This window comes from Balaenoptera ricei, chromosome 18 (assembly GCF_028023285.1).
Source record: "Balaenoptera ricei isolate mBalRic1 chromosome 18, mBalRic1.hap2, whole genome shotgun sequence".
Classification (NCBI taxonomy): domain Eukaryota; kingdom Metazoa; phylum Chordata; class Mammalia; order Artiodactyla; family Balaenopteridae; genus Balaenoptera; species Balaenoptera ricei.
In genome coordinates, this window is record NC_082656.1 from 19,687,781 (window position 1) to 19,707,714 (window position 19,934).

The window sequence follows — 19,934 nt, forward strand, 5'->3', positions numbered from 1 at the left end:
ATAACCTAAGGCTTAGGAGACCCTGACCGCGATGGACCGCTGTTCTCGGTTTGGCTCTCGCTCCAAGGGTTAGACCCGAGAAGCCCTCGCTGCCCAGCAGATGGCGCAGGGGCCCGCAGGGCACCTCCAGGCGCGCAGGGGCGCTCCCGCCCGCCTCTCGTCCCCCGTCTTGGTGACCCTTCCTTCCGCTTGCCGAGCCCGCCCCTCCACGCCTGCGCGTAGTTGCGCGGACGCTGGCCCGTGGCGGGGAATGGCGGCGTCTTCCAGTGGCGAGAAGGAGAAGGAGCGGCCGGGCGGCGGCTCGGGAGCTGCAGGCGGTAACAGCACACGTGAGAGGCTGCTGTCTGCGCTGGAAGATCTGGAGGTCTTGTCGAGGTGAGGCCGTCGGCCTGAGGGCCTGGCTGGGGCTGGGCCGGGAGGACTGACTCGGGACCCCCGGCCTGTCTTGGGCTGGTTCCCAGGGCTTGGCGGGGAGGGCCGCGCTCGGGGCTGCGGCGCACGCTCCCAAGGACAGTGCACGAGGGTCGGGACGTGGGCCCGCAACCCTCAGGGGCTCGGACGGCATATTCCCCCCTTAGAGGACATTTTAATACTGACAGTGACTCTGGAACCCCAGACTGTCAGAATCGTAGCGAACCTTAGAGGTCGCCGGGTGTGAGTCCCTTCGTCCACCGACACTCGACAGACATATCAGGAACTCCCCTGGGTGCCGCGCGCTGGGAGACGGTCCTGCGGGGGAGACTAGATGTCGACGAGGAGGAGCCCAGTGTCAAGGGGGAGAGACTTACGTGTCAACAGTGACTGTGGCGCGGAGCTTGTTTTGATAGGTAACTGCATGGGACGAATGAGTCCCGCAGACCCACTAGGCGGCATGTGGCTGGAAGAGCATGTGCAAAGGCCTGGAACAGGAGCACGCACGACTTGGTGCTGGAATGACCAGTTTGGGGTGGCTGGAGTGCAGCGTGTGTGGCAGAGGTAGGAGATGAAATTGGATGTCCTCCTCCTTATTCTGCCATCTTTCATGGTACTCTGTCAGATTGAAGCGTTCCTTAGCTCCAATGCATTCACTTGGATGTTAAAATTGTTCTGGTTCTTCGTCCCAAAATGTTCCCATCCCCACTGTCATAATTAATTCTTAATGCAGCTTCCCTACAGTTTCACTTGCCTTAATGCTTCTGCGTTTTATCCTTCTATATTACCCGAGAGCAGAGCTATTTTTTAAAAAAAGCCTCTGGTATTACTTTTTTGCTGTAGAATATTTGGTAGCTTCCCACTGCCCAGTGAAGTAAAGTTCATACTCTTTAGCTTAGCGTGCAGTAAAGCCATTCTCCACCCCTGTTAATCCATCTTGTTGTCCTTATTTACTGCCGCATCCCTCTGCCCTCCCATGCCCTTTATTCCAGCCTCGGTGAATGCTCCCTATTCTCAAGCTAGAGAACTTGAAAACTTCCTCATCTTCAGTACCGTTTTTACTCCACCTCCAACTTGATGAATCATTCGTTTATCCTCCAGAATCCAGTTCAAGTGTCACCTTTTCTGTAGTCAACATTCTTTGACGTTTTAGAATAAGTCTTACATACAGGCATACCTTGTTTTAATCCACTTTATTGCACTTTGCAGATGCTGCATTTTTTACAGGTTGAAGCTTTATGGCAACCCTGTGTCAAGCAAGTCTATTGGTGCCATTTTTCCAATAGCATTCTTTTAAAATTAATACTGTTTTTATTTTATTTTCTAAACTTTCTTTTTTAAAATTTATTTTATTACGATTCTTTTTTTTAATTTTTATTTTATATTGGAGTAAAGTTGATTTATAATGTTGTGTTAGTTTCAGGTGTACAGCAAAGTGATTCCATTATAAATATATATCTGTAACCAAGTCCAAGCTCCTACTGCTCACCGCATGACAGGCTAATAAATCAAGAGATGAGTTGTTGGGGGTTAGGGAATAGAGACTTTATTCAGAAAGCCAGCAAACCGGGAGGATGCTGGACTCATGCCCCAAAGAACCATCTTGCCTGAGTTAGAATTCAGGCTGCTTTTATACTTAAAGGAGAGGGGCTAAAGTCAAAAATTTAGGTCAGCCTCCCGAGGGAATGTGTTCATTTCTTCCTCCCTGCAGTCATTCGCAGGTAGGCCTGGTCAAGATGTTTCCCGTGAGCTCAACAAAGGTGTTTTAGCTTAATGCTCATTACCTGGGAGGCAGGGCTCCCAGAGATGGGCCGTTATGTATAATTTAAGCTTATAGGCAATGTCTCTTTAGTAATTAACTTGTAATAGAATACAAAGTTTCTTTCTTATTACATATTTTTCTTTCTCAGATTCTTTTCCCATGTAGGTTATTACATACAGAGTTCCCTGTGCTATACAGTAGGTCTTTGTTGATGATCTATTTTATATATAGTGGTGTGTATATGTTGATCCTAACGTCCTAATTTATCACCCCCCCCCACCTGTCCCATTTGGTAACCCTAAGTTTGTTTCCTAAGTCTGTGAGTCTGTTTCTGTTTTGTAAATAAGTTCATTTATATCATTCTTTTAGATTCCACGTATAAGTGATATCATATGATATTTGTCTTTCTCTGTCTGACTGACTTCACTTAGTATGATAATCTCTAGGTCCATCCATGTTGCTGCAAATGGCATTATTTCATTCTTTTTTATGGCTGAGTAATATTCCATTGTATATATGTACCACATCTTCCTTATCCATTTGTCTTTTAATGGACATTTAGGTTGCTTCCATGTCTTGGCTATTGTAAATACTGCTGTGATGAACATTGGGGTGCATGTATCTTTTCGAATTACAGTTTCCTCTGGATATGTGCCCAGGAGTGGGATTGCTGGATCTATTTTTATTTTTAGTTTTAGTTTTTTAAGAAACCTACATACTGTTCTCCATAGTGGCTGTACCAATTTACATTCCCACCAGCAGTGTAGGAGGGTTCCCTTTTCTCCACACCCTCTCTAGCATTTATTGTTTGTAGACTTTTTGATGATGGCCATTCTAACTGGTGTGAGGTGATACCTCATTGTAGTTTTGATTTGCATTTCTCTAATAATCAGCGATGTTGAGCATTGTTTGCAAATATTTTCTCCCGTTCTGTGGGTTCTTTTCGTTTTGTTTATGGTTTCCCTTGCTGTGCAAAAGCTTTTAAGTTTGATTAGGTCCCATTTGTTTGTTTTTATTTTCATTACTCTAGGAGGTGGATCAAAAAAGGTCTTGCTGCTAGTTATGTTAGAGAGTCTTCTGCCTATGTTTTCCTCTAAGAGTTTTATAGTATCTGGTCTTACATTTAGGTCTTTAATCCATTTTGAGGTTATTTTTGTGTGTGGTGTTAGAGAGTGTTCCAATTTCATTCATTTACATGTGGCTGTCCAATTTTTCCAGCACCACTTATTGAAGAGACTCTCTTTTCTCCATTGTATATTCTTGCCTCCTTTGTTGTAATTAACTGACCATAGGTGCATGGGGTTATTTCTGGGCTTTCTGTCCTGTTCCATTGATCTGTAAATGTGTCTTTGTGCCAGTACCATACTGTTTTGATTACTGAAGCTTTATAGTATAGTCTGAAGTCAGGGAGTCTGATTCCTCTGGCTCTGTTTTTCTTTCACAACATTGCTTTGGCTATTTGGGGTCTTTTGTGTTTCCATACAAATTTTAAGACCTTTTCTTCTAAAGATCTGCAAAAAATGCCATTGGCAATTTGATAGGGATTGCATTGAATCTGTAGATTACCTTGAGTAGTGTAGTAATTTTGACAGTATTGATTCTTCCAATCCAAGAACATGGTGTATCTTTCCACCTGTGTCATCTTCCCATTTCTTTCATCAGCGTCTTATAGTTTTCGGAGTACAGGTCTTTTGTCTCCTTAGGTAGGTTTATTCCTAGGTTATTTTATTCTTTTTGATGCAATGCTAAATGAGATTGTTTCCTTAATTTCTGTTTCTGATCTTTTGTTGTTAGTGTATAGAAATGCAAGAGATTTCTGTGTATTAATTTGTGTACCCTGCAGCTTTACCAAATTCATTGATGAGCCCTCATAGTTTTCTGATAGCATCTTTAGGATTTTCTATGAATAGTATGTCATCTGCGGTGGCAGTTTTACTTCTTTTATTTCTTTTTTTCTCTGCTTGTCATGGTTAGGGCTTCCAAAACTATGTTGAATTAAAGTGGTGAGAGTGGACATACTTGTCTTGTTCTGGATCTTAGAGGAAATGCTTTTCAGCTTTTCACCATTGAGTATGATGTTAGCTGTGGGTTTGTCATATGTCTTTATTATGTTGAGGTAGGTTCCCTCTATGCCCACTTTCTGGAGAGTTTTTATCATAAATTGGTGTTGAATTTTGTCAAAGGCTTTTTCTGAATCTGTTGAGATGATCATATGGTTTTAATTCTTCAGTTAATGTGTATCACTCTGATTGATTTGTGGATATTGAAAAATCCTTGCATCCCTGGGATAAATCCCACTTGATCATGGTGTATGATCCTTTTAATGTATTGCTGGATTTGGTTTGCTAGTATTTTGTTGAGGATTTTTGCATCTATGTTCATTAGTGATACTGGCCTGTAATTTTCTTTTTTTGTGATATTTTTGTCTGGTTTTGGTATCAGGGTGACGGTGGCTTCATTAAATGAGTTTGGGAGTTTTACTTCCTCTGCAATTTTTTGAAATAGTTTCAGAAGGATAGGTGTTAACTCTTCTCTAAATATTTGATAGAATTCGCCGTGTAGCCATCTGGTCCTGGACTTCTGTTTGTTGGGAGTTTTTAAATCACAGTTTCAATTTCATTACTTGTGATTGGTCTGTTCATATTTTCTGCTTCTTCCTGGTTCAGTCTTGGGAGATTGTACCCTTCTAAGAATTTGTCCATTTCTTGTAGGTTGTTCATTTTATTGGCATATAGTTTAAGAACAACTAATGGTTAATTGGAAAATACCTCACTTACTACTTTTTGAGCCAGTTTTTTCCACTTGCTTGAATTCTGGGTCTTGTTCTGTTTGAAATATTCCCTTGAGCTCTTTCTTCTTTTGGGAGAATTCTCACCAGAAGCCCAAGTCTAATACTTGATTGGCTTCTAGCATTTTTGCTAAGGAATCTTGATGACACTGATGAGTGTGAAATTAGTCGAGTTAAAAACCACATGGTATGGATGGTGGTAATTAATTTTTCTGTAAATATGTTGACTTTGTGAAGAAGTAACACCCCCTTTGGGAAGCATTGGATGCTGCCTTTTGTTCTGAGTAGGTCTTAGTCTGAGAATTTCAAATCTTTGCCTTAGTATAACCAAAGAACTATTACATCTCACCCTTCTACTCTGGAGCCCAGTAAATTCGTTTCTTTTCTTAGCTTTACTTGCTGTAACATAATTTGTCTGTTTTGCTGAGTAACCCTAGTATATATTTCATGTCCACAAAGTTCAGGAACTGTGTTTCTGAGCCTACCCATTCAGTATAATGGTCTTTGAGAACATCTCCTACATTGGACAACCCAGTAGTCAATCTTGAGATCTTGCCTCTAGGTTGATTGGCTCCTGGGCTGTCTATCTGTGGTGTGTTTACTTGATGCTGTCGGTACCTATAGGAGTGCCTATACTTGGTATTCATGTACTCTTTGCTTGAGATAGCATAGCTAAGTAATTTATCAGTTATGTTAAATTTGAGACTAAATTGAAATTCTCTTGTATCTAGATTTGACCAGCTTATCCCTCTCTATATTTGATTCTTGATTGTCAAGTATAGCATTTTCCGTTTGATGAAGTGTATTTATCCATTGAAATTTTGAATCATTTAAATTTTCCTCAAGAACCTCAGTGTTTCTGAAACTTTCTCCTTCAGCTTTCCAGTTGTACATGATCACCTGAGGTGCTGAGTTCTCTTTTGCTTCCTCTAAAAGAAGCTGTAGTTCTTCTGCTTCCCATTCTCCAGGAATGCCAAAAAGACTTGGATTTCTCGTTAATTTGTAGTCCTCCTCACTGAATCTGTTGACAGGTTGGTTAAAGCCTTCTTCTTTTTTGAGGCGCTCTGCTGCCTGTGGTAATAGCCATTGTCTTAGAAGTTCATTTTTCTTTTTCTCCGATTTTCTCATGCCGTACCTGCCACATTATTTGTTCATCTCTAAAGAAAGACTGGGTGACAGTAGGTAAGTGAGAATTTCTCTCTTTTATAATCCTGAAAATGGTTGTTGGTGGTGATGGAAGAGATGTCACTTTGGTTTGCCACCTAAGACTCATTGGAACCCCACCACAGAATGAGGCTGCTCCAGTATGATTGGCTTTCCAAAAAGTCCCATTATGTGGCCAGTCACACATAGATACTTATACTGATTTTGTGATATGTGAAGTTTGTCATTATCCTATGAATGAAGTTTTTCTCTTTGCATTTTTAAATGAAAAATGAAAAATCTCATTATTGTAACCTCTTGACTTTAGAAAGTAGTGGGTGTGAAATTTGGCATATATTTTTTTACTGTTACCTGATTATATAGCCTTTTAGTATATTATTGGGGTGGCCAAAAAGTTCCTTAGGTTTTTAAATAAAAATGAAAGACACATTTTTCATTTTCACCAAGAACTTCATTGAACACCGTATTTACCCTTTTGTTCCACTACCTTCTGCCATTTTTCAGGCAATTTCATAATTCCATCTTCCCAAAACTTTTTATCTTTTTAAGCAAAGAACTGTTCCAGGTGCCTTTTACAGTCTTCCAGGGAATTGAACTTTTTTTCATTAAGAGAATTTTGTGAAGACCGAAATAAATGGAAATCTGAAGGTGCAATGTCTGGTGAATACCGCAGAGGAATCAGAACTTCCCAGCCAAGCTGTAACAGTTTCTGCCTGGTCATCGAAGAAACATGCGGTCTTGTGGTATCCTGATGGAAGATTATGCGTTTTCTGATGACTAATTCTGGAGGCTTTTCGTGCTTTCAGTTGGTCTAATTGGGAGCAGTACTTGTTGGAATTAATCGTTTGGTTTTCCGGAAGGAGCTCATAATAGAGGACTCCCTTCCAATCCCACCATATACACAACATCACCTTCTCTGGATGAAGACTGGCCTTTGGTGTGCTTGGTGGTGGTTCATTTCACTTGCCCCACGATCTCTTCCATTCCACATGATTGTACAGTATCCACTTTTCATCACCCGTCACAATTTGTTTTAAAAACGGAACATATTCATTACGTTTCAGTAGAGAATCACATGCGGAAATACGGTCAGGAAGGTTTTTTTCGCTTAACTTATGTGGAACCCAAACATCAAAGTGATTTACATAACCAAGCTGGTGCAAATGATTTTCAGCGCTTGGTTTCGATATTGTGTGTCAGCTATCTCTCGTGTGGTCTAACGTTGTTTGTTCTCAATTAATGTCTCGATTTGATCGCGATCAACTTCAAATGGTCTACCTGACTGTGGAGCATCATCCAGCGAGAAATCTCCAGCACAAAACTTCACAGACCACTTTTGACATATTCGATCAGTCACAGCGCCTTCTCCGTACACTACACAAATCTTTTTTTGCATTTCAGTTGCGTTTTTACCTTTCTTGAAATAATCTAGCATAATGTGCTGAAAATGTTGCTTTTTTCCGTCCATCTTCAGTATTAAAATGGCAACACAAAAATTCGCCAGTTTTGATAAGTGTTTTTTTAAATGCACGCTGACATGACAGCTGTCACAGTACAGTCTAACAAAGTTGTTTCGAATGAAGTTAAAGACCACTAAGTGCTGCTAGAGCCATCTATGGAAAAAACCAAACGAACCTTTTGGTCAGTCCAATACTTTGTAAGATGTAATAGAATCAGGTAGTCTTTGGAGGAATTTAAAAAATAGAAACCTGTAGGTAGATTGTAGTCTAAAAAGTTTCTTTTAACCTGTTTGTAACTCAGAACTCATTGTGGAACAGAAACCACGTTGATAGGAGTCTTGAGGTTTCCCCACCAGCCTATTAATTGTTTACCTGGGGCTTCCCTGGTGGCGCAGTGGTTAAGAATCCGCCTGCCAATGCAGGGCATGGGTTCAAGCCCTGGTCCGGGAAGATTCCACATGCCACGGAGCAACTAAGCCCTTGTGCCACAACTACTGAACCAGCACGCCTAGAGCCTGTGCTCCGCAACAAGAGAAGCCACTGCAATGAGAAGCCCGCTCACCACAATGAAGGGCAGCCCCCGCTCACCGCAACTAGAGAAAGCCCGTGCGCAGCAATGAAGACCCAGTGCAGCCAAAAATAAATTTAAAAAATGAATTAATTTAAAAGAAAATTGTTTACCTGAAGTGTAGTATCACAAATAATATAGGACCTAACCCTGTGTAAGTTATATTTGTGTGGAAATGTGGGAGGATTCTAATTTGGCATGCCAGGAGTACAGCTGCTTCCTTTGTAGCGGCACGGGCCTCCCGCTCCTATAATGAGAGAGAGGACAGGGGGTCCTTCAGCCTCTTTTCACCCTTGGAGTGGACAAAGGTTTCCACTTTGTCCTAGATAGTTTGTGAAGAGCACTGAATCTTACAGACCTCTCCCTCCCTGTACGCCTCTGCCTAAAGTAAACCCTTGTAAGGTTTTCTGTTGATTTATGCTCCCAGATTGGCAAGAACGGGTCATTCTGCGTCTCCCACCATACCCCCAACCCCTCACCACCATCCCTTCCCCCACAGAAACCAGCTTTTATATAGGCCAGGGGTTATCAACTCTCTCCATCTCATTAATGGGGTGCAGAAAAGGGCTAATGTAACATGCTGTTTTCATAAAATGTCTGTTTAATCCATTAGCAAGTCCTGTCAGCTCTGCTTCCAAAATATATCCTAAATCTGTCCATGTTTCCCCATTTACATTACTAAATCCTAGTGGCTAGGACCTAGTCATAGCCAGTGTCATCTTTTGCCTGGGACACTACAAAAACCACCTAACTTGATTCCCTTTCTAGCTCTCTTACTGTCTGTTCTCCAGATAGTTCAGCAGTTGTTTAAAAACGTAAATCAGGTCATGTCCTTTGCTTGTTTAAAATAATCCAGTAGCTTCTCTTTGCACTTAAGAGTGAAATACTAATCCTGTACCCTGACCTACAGAGCCCTACACAATCCAGCCCTCCCCCTCCCTCTCTCTTTCACTCCCTCCCTCCCTCCATTGGCCTTATTTTGTATCCTGCTCCCTGGTGCCTGCTGTGCTCTGGCCACATTTCCTCAAACCCATCTTTGAGCCAGTGAGCTAGCTGGGTCTTTTACCAAGCACTCTTTCCTCCCACATCTCCTGGCTGGCTTCTCTTGTTTAATTCATGTTTTACTTCACAGATATTCCCATAGAGAAACCTTCCTTGACCACCCAGTGTAAGTAGCCAAACTACCTCACCGACACTCTCTGGTTTAACACTCTGCTTTATTTTCTTCCTAACCCCTGTCACTCTGGTTTTACTTATATATTTTTTTGTCTTCTCTATTAGAATTTAATTGCCATTGTTCACCTTCCTAACCCAAGCATCTAGAAAATGCCTGGCACATAATAGGCACTCAAGAAATATTTGAATGAGTGAATGAAGACTTTTCATTCCCTTGTCTACTTTTTTCATTAATTAGGTAATTAATTCATACATAATGGTGTATGGGAGGGAGGTTGAGTCCAATTGGCACCATCCACTAAAATAGCCTGAGGCTGGTGAGTGGAAGGTGGAACTATGAAGGTAAAAATAGCATGGTAGCCAGTGAGAAGGTACAAACCCTGGGCTGACTAGTAGTGTCAGGTAGTTAATTGTGAAGCTGTCCTCTCCTGGATAATTTCTGAATTAAGTCCCATGTATCAACAGTTTTGAAACTAATATATAGAATATTACCTACTACACATTTTTTCCCAATCATTCTTCTGTTTTTCATGTAGAAAATTAGCATATTTAACAAATGAGCATTCTAGAAATATATGGTTTATTATGTGTAGGTATCCCTCTTAACTGATACCTGTTTGGTTAATTTAAAAATTTGCAGGTGAGGAGTTCTGTGTCACAACTACTCAGTTCTGCCATTGTAGTGGGAAAGCAGCCTTAGGCAATATGTAAATGAAGGGGCGTGGCTATCATCCAAGAAAAGTTATTTACAAAAACCACAGATGGGCTGCATTTGGCCTGTAGACCCCTTATGAAGGAGTTTTTCTTGCATAAACCACGCATAATGCATTGTCTGCATTTTCTAGTTAGGTTTTTTTAAAGTGAAATGAGCACTTGGACACTCATCAAGAAGTCTTAGGGCAGGGTCTTGCTGAGTTTTTATGACTTTACTTCTCCTGGTTCGATAGTTATTCTTTGCAAACCTCTGTTGAGTGTTTCCAAGCTTAGGTTTTTATAGAAACAGTTTTTCCTATTCACAATCATACTTCATTTGTATTTATATACTCAATATTAATTTATACAGTTATAGTAATAGTAAAGTTTGAATAAATGGGTCTGGTAATGAACACAGCTGAGTCTTGGTGAGAATGCACTGTGCCGGTGAGAGCTGAAGTCCACAGTCAAAGTGGCCTGTGGGGCAATAGCTCTGAGTACTCAGCTTGCTGTGGGTACCGTGAATCCAGCAAGTCAGTCAGGTGGAGATCAGGTAGAGGCTCTATTGTATTTACTTTGCAAACTTTGTTTTTGTTTTATAGAGAACTTATAGAAATGCTGGCGATTTCAAGAAACCAAAAGTTGTTACAGTCTGGAGAGGAAAACCAGGTAAGTGGTTTCTTTTTGAATTAAACACAAAAAACCTCCATCATTTTTACAATTTCCTATTTATATTTACTTTGTGTGAGAACAGGAAGATCAGATTCTATTAAATTATTAATTGCAGTTTTTAAATTGATATTTTTTTGCATCATTTAGGTAAGATATAATTGACATGTAATATTGTATTAGTTTAAGATGTATATCATAATAATTTGATATAGGTACATAATGCAAAGTGATCACCACAGTAAGTTTAGTTAATGTCCATCACCTCACATGGTTAAGTTTGTTTTGTTTTGTTTTGTTTTTTGGTCACACCACGCGGCATGTGGGATCTTAGTTCCCCAAGCAGGGATGGAACCCACGCCCCCTGTAGTGGAAGTGTGGAGTTTTAACCACTGGACCACCAGGGAAGTCCCCAGTTTTCTTTTCTTTTTTTTTTCTTAAACAAATTTTATTTATTTACTTATTTATTCATTCATTCACTCATTTATTTATGGCTGTGTTGGGTTTTTGTTGCTGCGCACAGTCTTTCTCTAGTTGTAGCGAGCAGGGGTTACTCTTCGTTATGGTGCGCAGCCTTTTCATTGCGATGGCTTCTCTTGTTGTGGAGCACAGGCTCTAGGGCGCATAGGCTTCAGTAGTTGTGGCACACAGGCTTCAGTAGTTGTGGCACGTGGGCTCAGTAGTTGTGGTGCACGGGCTTAGTTGCTCTGCAGCATATGGGATCTTCCAGGAGCAGGGCTCGAACCTGTGTCCCCTGCATTGGCAGGTGGATTCTTAACCACTGTACCACCAGGGAAGTCCTTTCTCTTCTTATGATAAAAACTTCTAAGAAAATTGCGGGAAAGTGGCAACTTTTCATGTACCTGTTGACCATTTGTATGTCTTTGGAAAAATGTCTATTCAGTTCCTCTGCACATTTTTTAAGAACTGTTTTAAGTTGTTGAGATTTACTCTTAGCTATTTTCAAATTTACAGTACTGTATTCTTAATTATAGTCACGATGGTGTACGTTATATTTCCAGAACTTATTTATCTTATAGCCTGGAGCTTGTACCTTTTGACCACCTTTACCCATTTTGCCGCCTTCCCCCTGGCAACCACCAATCTGAGCTCTTTTTCTATGTATTTGGCTCTTTTTACATTCCACATATAACTGAGATCATACGGTGTTTGTCTTTCTCTGTCTGACCTATTTCCCTTAATGTAATGTTCTTAAGGTCCGTCCATGTTATCCCAAATGCCAAGATTTCCTTCTTTTTTTGTGGCTGAATGATATTCCTTTGTGTGTGTGTGCGTGTGTATAGATTTACATCACGTTTTCTTTATCCATTCATCCATTGATGGACACTTAGATTACTTCCATGTCTTGGCTATTGTGAATAATGCTACAGTGAACATATGAGTGCAGGTATCTTTTCGAAAATAGTGATTTCATTTCCTTTGGATAAATACTCAGAAGTAGAATTGCTGGATCATATGGTAGTTCTAATTTTAATTTTTTAAGTAACCTCCACACTTAATGGAATGTTTTCTGCAGTAGTTGCACCAATTCAGATTCTAAGGGTTCCCTTTGTCTCCACATTCTCACCAACACTTGTTATCTTTTGTCTTTCTGATTATAGCCGTTCTAGCTGGTGCAGGGTCATATCCAGTTGTGGTGTTGATTTGCACTTCCCTGATGATTAGTGATGTTGAATACCTTCTCATGTATTTTTGGCCATTTGTATATGTTTGGAGAAATGTCTATTCAGTTCCTGGTGTCAGCTAATAAAATCATCTCAAATAAATTTTACCTTCCCTGAGAAGTGAATAAACCTGCTCATTTTGGCATATTGCTAGTTCTGAAAGATTTGTTTTATTTTGTGTGAAAGAATAGCATATAATTAGAAAAAGCAGAAAACCTTGATATTAATCTCTTCTAAAATAATTATAGGTAGGCTGTTTTTAACAATGATTAGTAAATAGTACTTTGAAGGTGTTAAAACTTTATGGACTAGCCAATTCACGTGTGGATTCTTCGTTTCATGGGAATGTAGTTCTTCAGTATTCTGTTGTCTGCTTTAATCACCTATTATCTGACAGGTCCTGGAGTTGTTAATTCATAGAGATGGGGAATTTCAAGAACTAATGAAATTGGCACTTAATCAGGGAAAAATCCATCATGAAATGCAAGTTTTAGAAAAAGAAGTAGAAAAAAGAGACAGTGATATTCAGCAACTACAAAAACAGCTAAAGGAAGCAGAACAGATACTGGTAAGTTGATAGAGGCTGGTTCTTAATGTAAAAAAGGATATTATTTACTCTATTTCTGAAAAATAAATCTATTATCACAATTTTGAAGTGGTAGAAAACTTGAATTTCCAAGTCTAAAAGTGACCCCTTATCACTTTGGTTAGATGAAAGACCATGTCATTCCCTTTTTTTTTTTTTAATATTTATTTATTTTATTCGTTTATTTTATTTATCTATTAGGCTGTGTCTGGTCTTAGTTGCGGCACACAGGATCTTTCCATTGCGGCGCGCGGGCTTCTCTCTAGTTGTGGCACGTGGGCTCGAGAACAAGTGGGCTCTGTAGTTGCAGCACGAGGGCTCTCTCATTGAGGCGGGCGAGCTCAGTAGTTGTGGCACGTGGGCTTAGTTGCCCCGCGGCATGTGGGATCTCAGTTCCCTGACCAAGAAGAAGATGGATTCTTTACCACTGGACCACTGGGGAAGTCCCTCCCTTTTTAATTACTGTTTTCTGATAGTCTGCATTGCTTTTGAACCATATTTTCATTATTTGAAGATTGCACAAGATTGAATTAATAGAAATGGGAAGTTCTACTTTTATCCTGTCCTAAGTTTTCATTTGTTAATAGTCTAAATCTCTACTTCAGTTTTAGAAATAATTTTTGAAATCAGTAAAAGCATATACCGATTTTATAAATTGATTAAAATTTACATTTATTTAGTCTTCCATCCTAAACTAGATGGGATTTGGATATATGTTAAGGACTCTAGTTTTTCCTTTCTTGTTCTTGGCTACTATTTCAAAGAGACAATTTATTTGTTATTATTTGCTCAGTTATTTCACTAAATACTAACTAATGAAATTGTTATGTGGTGGTATTGTAGGAAGAGCTGAGTTTGCTTCTCATATGGACCAGACATTGCTGGCTCTTCTCTAGATTAGATTTCCAAAAGACAGTGAACACAAGGACTATAAAGAGACTAAATTTTATGATTTAGATAGTGGCAACTAACAGTTATTAAGTACTGGTGCACCAGGCCCTGTACTTTGCACTTTATGTGTATTATCTCAATCTTCATAACAATTATATGAGGTCAGTACCGTTATTCTATTTTTACAGACAAAACCATGATTTTAAATGAATACCTACCTTGCCCAAGAGGTAAAAGTTGAGAGATGGAACATAAACCTAGATCTCTCTGACTCCATACTCTTAACCGCTGTGTTATGGTGGAGGATGCATATACTAGGTTAGCTTCATTTTACACTTTAGTTTGCCTTTGCCCAGGGGAGGGTGGGTGGAAGAGTTCATTATAATAGTCATTAAGCATGGAGGTAATGGTAACGTATAAATGAATGAGACTATCCAAGAATTTATCTTGTAAACTAGAAAAAAAAAATTTTTAGTATTTTATCCTTGAACTAGATATAAGAATAGGATGCTTTGGGAGTAGCACGTGGTCTGTTTTCTGCCTGTTTATGATGGATGACATAAAGAAAAAATGGTAGTGAACAATCCAATTTACATTTTGTTTCTAACAACTAACTTGTGTATGTAGACTGACTCATAAATGTTTCTTTTTTTCATTGACTGTAACTGATACAAATGATACCCAAGTGGTGGTTCAGAATATTACAAATAAATTGTGGGGATTTCCAAATTTTGCATATTGTTTCTATGGGATAAATGATTTTGTGAGTTTAGCCAAAAACTGGGCTTGGTATAGTTTTGAATAATCCATATTTCTTTTTTTAATGTTGTTTAAATTAGGCAACAGCTGTTTACCAAGCAAAAGAAAAACTCAAGTCAATAGAAAAAGCAAGAAAAGGTTAGTACTGTGGGAACACTGAATGACTTTCTGAAAAATCCAAATTTTGGTTTCAAGAAACTAATGAGAGGATTATTGGTAATCATTTGCTGCTGTTGAAAAGTTTCCAATAAATTTTCATTGTAAAGTGCCTGCTATGTTATAGCACTATGCTGGGCATTGCTAGGGAGGTGTCACATTCTTTTTCAGGTTATAAGAAGCAATAATAGAAGTTACGGCTCTTACCCAAATGTGCAATAAAGACAGTGTGTTTTTTAAATTGTTGGGAGAAGAGAATATGGGCTGGAAGCAAATGAGATTTGAGGTGGATCTTGAAAGACACCGTGAAGTCAGAACTAGATAAGGCTTTGGGGTGTGTGCACATGTAGTGGTGCTTCTAGAGGCTCAGCATGACTTCTTGTCCTGTCCTGCTTCTCTCTTTAAAAGGCTTTTCCATTTTGGATCTTTTAGATTGCATACTAAAAGTCAGAATTATAATGAAGACTTTGGTTACTTGCTTTTAATGATTTGTGGGTATGATTTACATCTAACTCGCCTCTTGTCCTATTTTAGATTAACTACTGTTAATGTTTGGTGTGTGTTCTTCCAGATTTTTCTTAGATCTGTAATACATACGTAACAAGAACAATACAAATACACGTATGACATATATTCTAAAATAAAAACCAGGTTGTGCTATACATATTATTTACTAGTGTACTTTTTTACCTAATGAATATATTTTAAGTATGAAGTGCATCTGTGATGTGTGCAGTATGACTTGCATCTGTGATGTGCGCACTGACAAACTTGTATGTTGACTAGGCTGAAATGTTAACACTCTCCTCCTGACTCTCAGGTGCCGTCTCCTCTGAAGAAATAATTAAGTACGCACATAGGATTAGTGCAAGTAATGCTGTGTGTGCCCCACTGACCTGGGTCCCAGGTAAAAGTAATTCCTTTTTACTAGATATATGTGGTTTTGAAAATTCTTAGGTGACTGTACACAAAAATAGGAAGAAAAGATTTAAATATGGAATGTATTTATCCTTAGAAACATGTTTCATATTTTCACATCTTTAGTGTCTTATAAGTGATAATATAGGCCAGGGGTTTTATCATTGGTTTTCTACAAAGTTGTTGCCACTGGGAACTGTGTTTCTTTCCTTTTTAAAAAAAAAATCAGTAATAAATTAATAAATTTTAAAAGTATAATATGTGATGATTCTAAAGCTATAGATTTATATACCTGTAAAACCCAGGCTGGCCAGAAGCTAACTTGTTTGAGCCATTAAGATTTCCACAAGGGTTCCAGCCTGAGAAAGAGACAGTCCCAACTCTTAGGGGATAAAGATGAAGCACTGGACACCCAGCAGCAGACACACAGGACTGCTGAGAGCTGGAGTAATTAGAAGTAGCAGAGAGAGAAACAAACTGCCACATATATATATATATATATATATATATATATATATATATATAAAATGTATTTATTTATTTGGTTGCATCAGGTCTTAGTTGCGGCACGTGGGCTGTGGCATGCCAACTCTTAGTTTCCCTGTGACATGTGGGATCTAGTTCCCTGACCAGGGATTGAACCCTGGCCCCCTGCATTGGGAGCGCAGAATCTTATCCACTGCGCCACCAGGGAAGTCCCTTGCTACATATGTTGACAGCAGAGACCTCAGGTAGAGCAGCAGCCTTTTGGGAGGAATGGGAGGTAGTTATCTCAGCTCTAGTCACTGCTGACGGTGGCGTTTTGCCATACCTGAAACACTAAGGGTAGCTGCAGTTTTGGAGGATAAATCATCTGGAGTTGGTGAGAAAATATTACCAAAAAATTGGTCCAAATCTGGCCAAGTTTTCATCAACCCAAAACTAAAAAGTGTGCTTTCATGATTGGAAATGAACGTTATCGGCTCCTGATGCTCCACTGGAATGTTACAGGAATTAGCCTGCCTTCCTCCCTCCGTTCCCGCAGCGTGCGGCACGTGGGATCTTAGTTCCTGGACCAGGGATTGAACCCGTGCCCCCTGCAGTGGAAGTGCAGAGTCCTAACCACTGGACCGCCAGGGAGGTCCCCAGGAATTAGTCTTTAAATTACGTGATCAAAGAGGTTGGTTAGGAAAAGGTTTTAATTTAGAAGACTTAGGATTATACTTTTCTTACTTTGTCATTTGGAATGTTTGCTTAAATGAGAGACTTTTCTTTTTTGCATATAGAGAATAGTGTATTATTGTGAAGATCTAGAGAAGAAATAAAAATACATGTATTTAAAATTTTAATATATTATGTCTTAATAACAATTGATAAGATGACCTTCATATTCCAAAATTGAAAACGTGGCTTGAGTTTTTCAAAGTGAACCAAGGAAAATCAATATTTCAGAGAAGGTATCAAAGCTTATTTTCATATGTGACTTAATTAAAAGCAGTCTTATTTTTTAGGGGACCCACGGAGACCATACCCAACTGATTTGGAGATGAGAAGTGGATTATTGGGCCAGATGAACAACCCTTCCACTAATGGAGTGAACGGTCATCTACCAGGGGACGCACTTGCAGCAGGCAGATTGCCAGGTAACGTTAACCAGAATAATGCTTTCAAACAAAGGTTTTTTTCAGAAATGATGAGGAAGACAGAGATCTGAACAAGTTTGAGGGTCTGGACCCAACTCATTTTAGTTGCTAGGTTCTCTACCAGTTTATCCTCCTCTCTGCTTCCTCTAGTTTAGACTGTTCTAGATGGAGGCTATGAAATTAGAATAAACTGATTTTATGTGCCATTTTCCCCAGGAATTAGGCCTCTCATTAACTAAGCTCCAAACATAGCTTTTTAAAATGAAATATACTTTATAAACAGAATAAGATGTATGTATGTTCAGTTTAAAGAATACCAAGTGAGCACACTTGTGAAAAAACTCCAGATTAACAAAGTGACTAACAAAGCTTTTTATGGGTGTTTTAATAACTAAATAGAATATCATTTTTTGTGAGACTCAGCTCATTCTGAACTTCAGCCTTCCTCAGGTTTTGCATATAGGTTTGTACTGTTCTTATATTTATTTTATGTTCCCCATCTTTTACCTTTTGTAGGTGACTTGTTTTGTTTTGATCTGGTAGAACATTTTAAAAGTTTTTTAAAAGGCATAAAAAAGGGAAAAATTAGTCTTTTTTGAGCAATCACTTTTAATATTTTACATATTTCATGTTTTTTCCTGTATTTTTTACATCGCTAAAAAATACTGTAGATAATGCTTTTTTATGCTTAACATTTCATTGTAAGGCTGTCCCTGTGTTATTAAAAATGCTTTTATAAACATTGCTGTTGTTAACTAAAGTACAAACTGGGAAGTCGCTGTGCATTAGTTTCCCTTGGTAACTCCTCATTTTTCTCATTGTGATTGTACTGTATCATAATATGCCAGTCAGGTCCAGGCAGGAGGCAGAAACCACACCAGCAATATGAAGGAAAATTTAAAGAACTACTGAGTAGTAACCAGATACTAACTACTGGATGGTAAAGAGAACTATATTTTTTAAATGCAGTAATAACAGATGCAGGGAGCAGCTACTACGTGTAGGATGAGGCAGATACCCAAGGAAGGGACCGACTGAGAAGAGGCTCCCCCCCATCCCAAGGCTGATATTCAGTCCTGAGTGGAAAAGGTGTAGCTCTGGCCTGTTGGATGGCAGAGAAGTTCGATGAGGTGTCACAGGCCAGAGCTGGCAAGTAGGAAGTTATCCACTAGGGTCCCTGGGAGACTAGCTGGGAATTCATCCAACTGGGATGCCACCGATGTCCTGAACACCCACGAGGCACCACGGGGGGGAAAGGCAGGATCCCGGAAGGGAAGCCTGGCCCTCCTGTGGAGTCCTTGCAGTGCCCTCTACTGACAGAGCTTAACATTGTGGCCACTGGCAAAGGGGAAGTGTTTTCAGGGTCCAGGGAGAAGAGTGGGATTGAAGCTTAAGAGGCAGTTTAAACTGGAATACATAATATAGTGTACATTAGCTATTTATAATACATATGGGGAGAATATATAGAAAGTACTGTATATGATGTATTATATATGTGCATAAAATATGTATAGATATGAGACATTCAATTTGAAATTGTGAACGTCTTGAATAGTGACTCTAGGAAAGTATGATTTAAAAAAAATAAACCATAAGAGTCTAGTTACTAAAACATCACATTTCTCCATGATAAATTTGATTATTAATTTGGCCAAATGTGTATTTTGATTTCTAGCCTTTAAGAAATTTTACTTCAGATTATTTGCATGAAGGAAAGTATAACTAAGAAGTAAATTCTTAGTAGAAATGTTCTCGTGCGTGCTTCTTTCTTTTCTCCAGATGTCCTTGCTCCACAGTATCCATGGCAGTCAAATGACACGGCAGTGAGTATGTTACCACCAAACCACAGTAGCGACTTTGTGTTGGAGCCTCCAGGACACAACAAAGAAAACGAAGATGACGTAGAGGTTATGTCAACAGACTCCTCAAGCAGTAGCAGTGACTCTGATTAAAAAAGCGTAAGACAAAACATACGGAATTGAATACTATCAAATTCTGTTCCTTAAATAATTGCAAACCTGTAAAAATAGCCAGGTGATAATTGGCTGTAGTGGAATTGCGCTGCCTATTAAAAATCACAGTGGACTTGCTTTTTAAAGCCAAAAATCATGGCTTCAGTTCTAAACCACTACGTGAATATTTAGAGAAGATCAAAATTTACTGTTGGAAAAAAAGATTATTCAGTTCAGTGCCGTCTTGTTCTATTCCAGTTGTGTTGGACTTGTGCATAGTAGTTCTGGAAATAAGATTTTAGGGAAATGACCCATGTACATATCACTAATAGGCCTCCTGGAACTATTAAGAAAAGCATAAAGGCAGCGGATCACTGAATGTGCATCATAACTCAGAATAACAGAAACCCTCATTTGAAAGTAAAGGCTGTTAGCTTCTGTCACAGGAACAGGAGAAATCGTCTCAGTTTGTACTATTTGTAATTATTGTATATTTTGTAAACTCACTTTTGTTTGTATTTTCTATGCTTTTTTTTTTTAAATTATACTTTCAGCATAGGTAGGATATTTCTGTAAATCCAGTTGCATTTTGTACATACTTTAGAATTTGGTGGATCTGAACTAGTTAATACCAACTTTGGTAGGTTTCTTAAAGGCACACACTGCCATTCTTA

General features: G+C 39.2%; 1 protein-coding gene across 5 annotated transcripts; it reads left to right on the top strand.

Moving 5' to 3' along the window:
• The first annotated feature begins 201 nt into the window (after positions 1-201).
• On the top strand, positions 202-19,723 carry MED4 (mediator complex subunit 4). 5 transcript variants are annotated; one of them, XM_059903169.1, is made up of 8 exons: positions 202-375; positions 799-975; positions 10,625-10,691; positions 12,774-12,944; positions 14,693-14,750; positions 15,589-15,675; positions 17,177-17,308; positions 19,088-19,723. In XM_059903169.1, the coding sequence occupies exons 1-8, from the start codon at positions 251-253 to the stop codon at positions 19,258-19,260; spliced, it is 990 nt and encodes a 329-aa protein (XP_059759152.1). In that variant the 5' UTR covers positions 202-250; the 3' UTR covers positions 19,261-19,723. The 5 variants fall into 5 exon arrangements, with proteins under 5 accessions (XP_059759152.1, XP_059759153.1, XP_059759155.1 ...); XM_059903170.1 differs by lacking the exon at positions 799-975 and adding an exon at positions 9,286-9,321; XM_059903173.1 differs by lacking the exon at positions 799-975 and adding an exon at positions 9,435-9,567 and having other exon boundaries at positions 290-375.
• Positions 19,724-19,934: the final 211 nt, after the last annotated feature.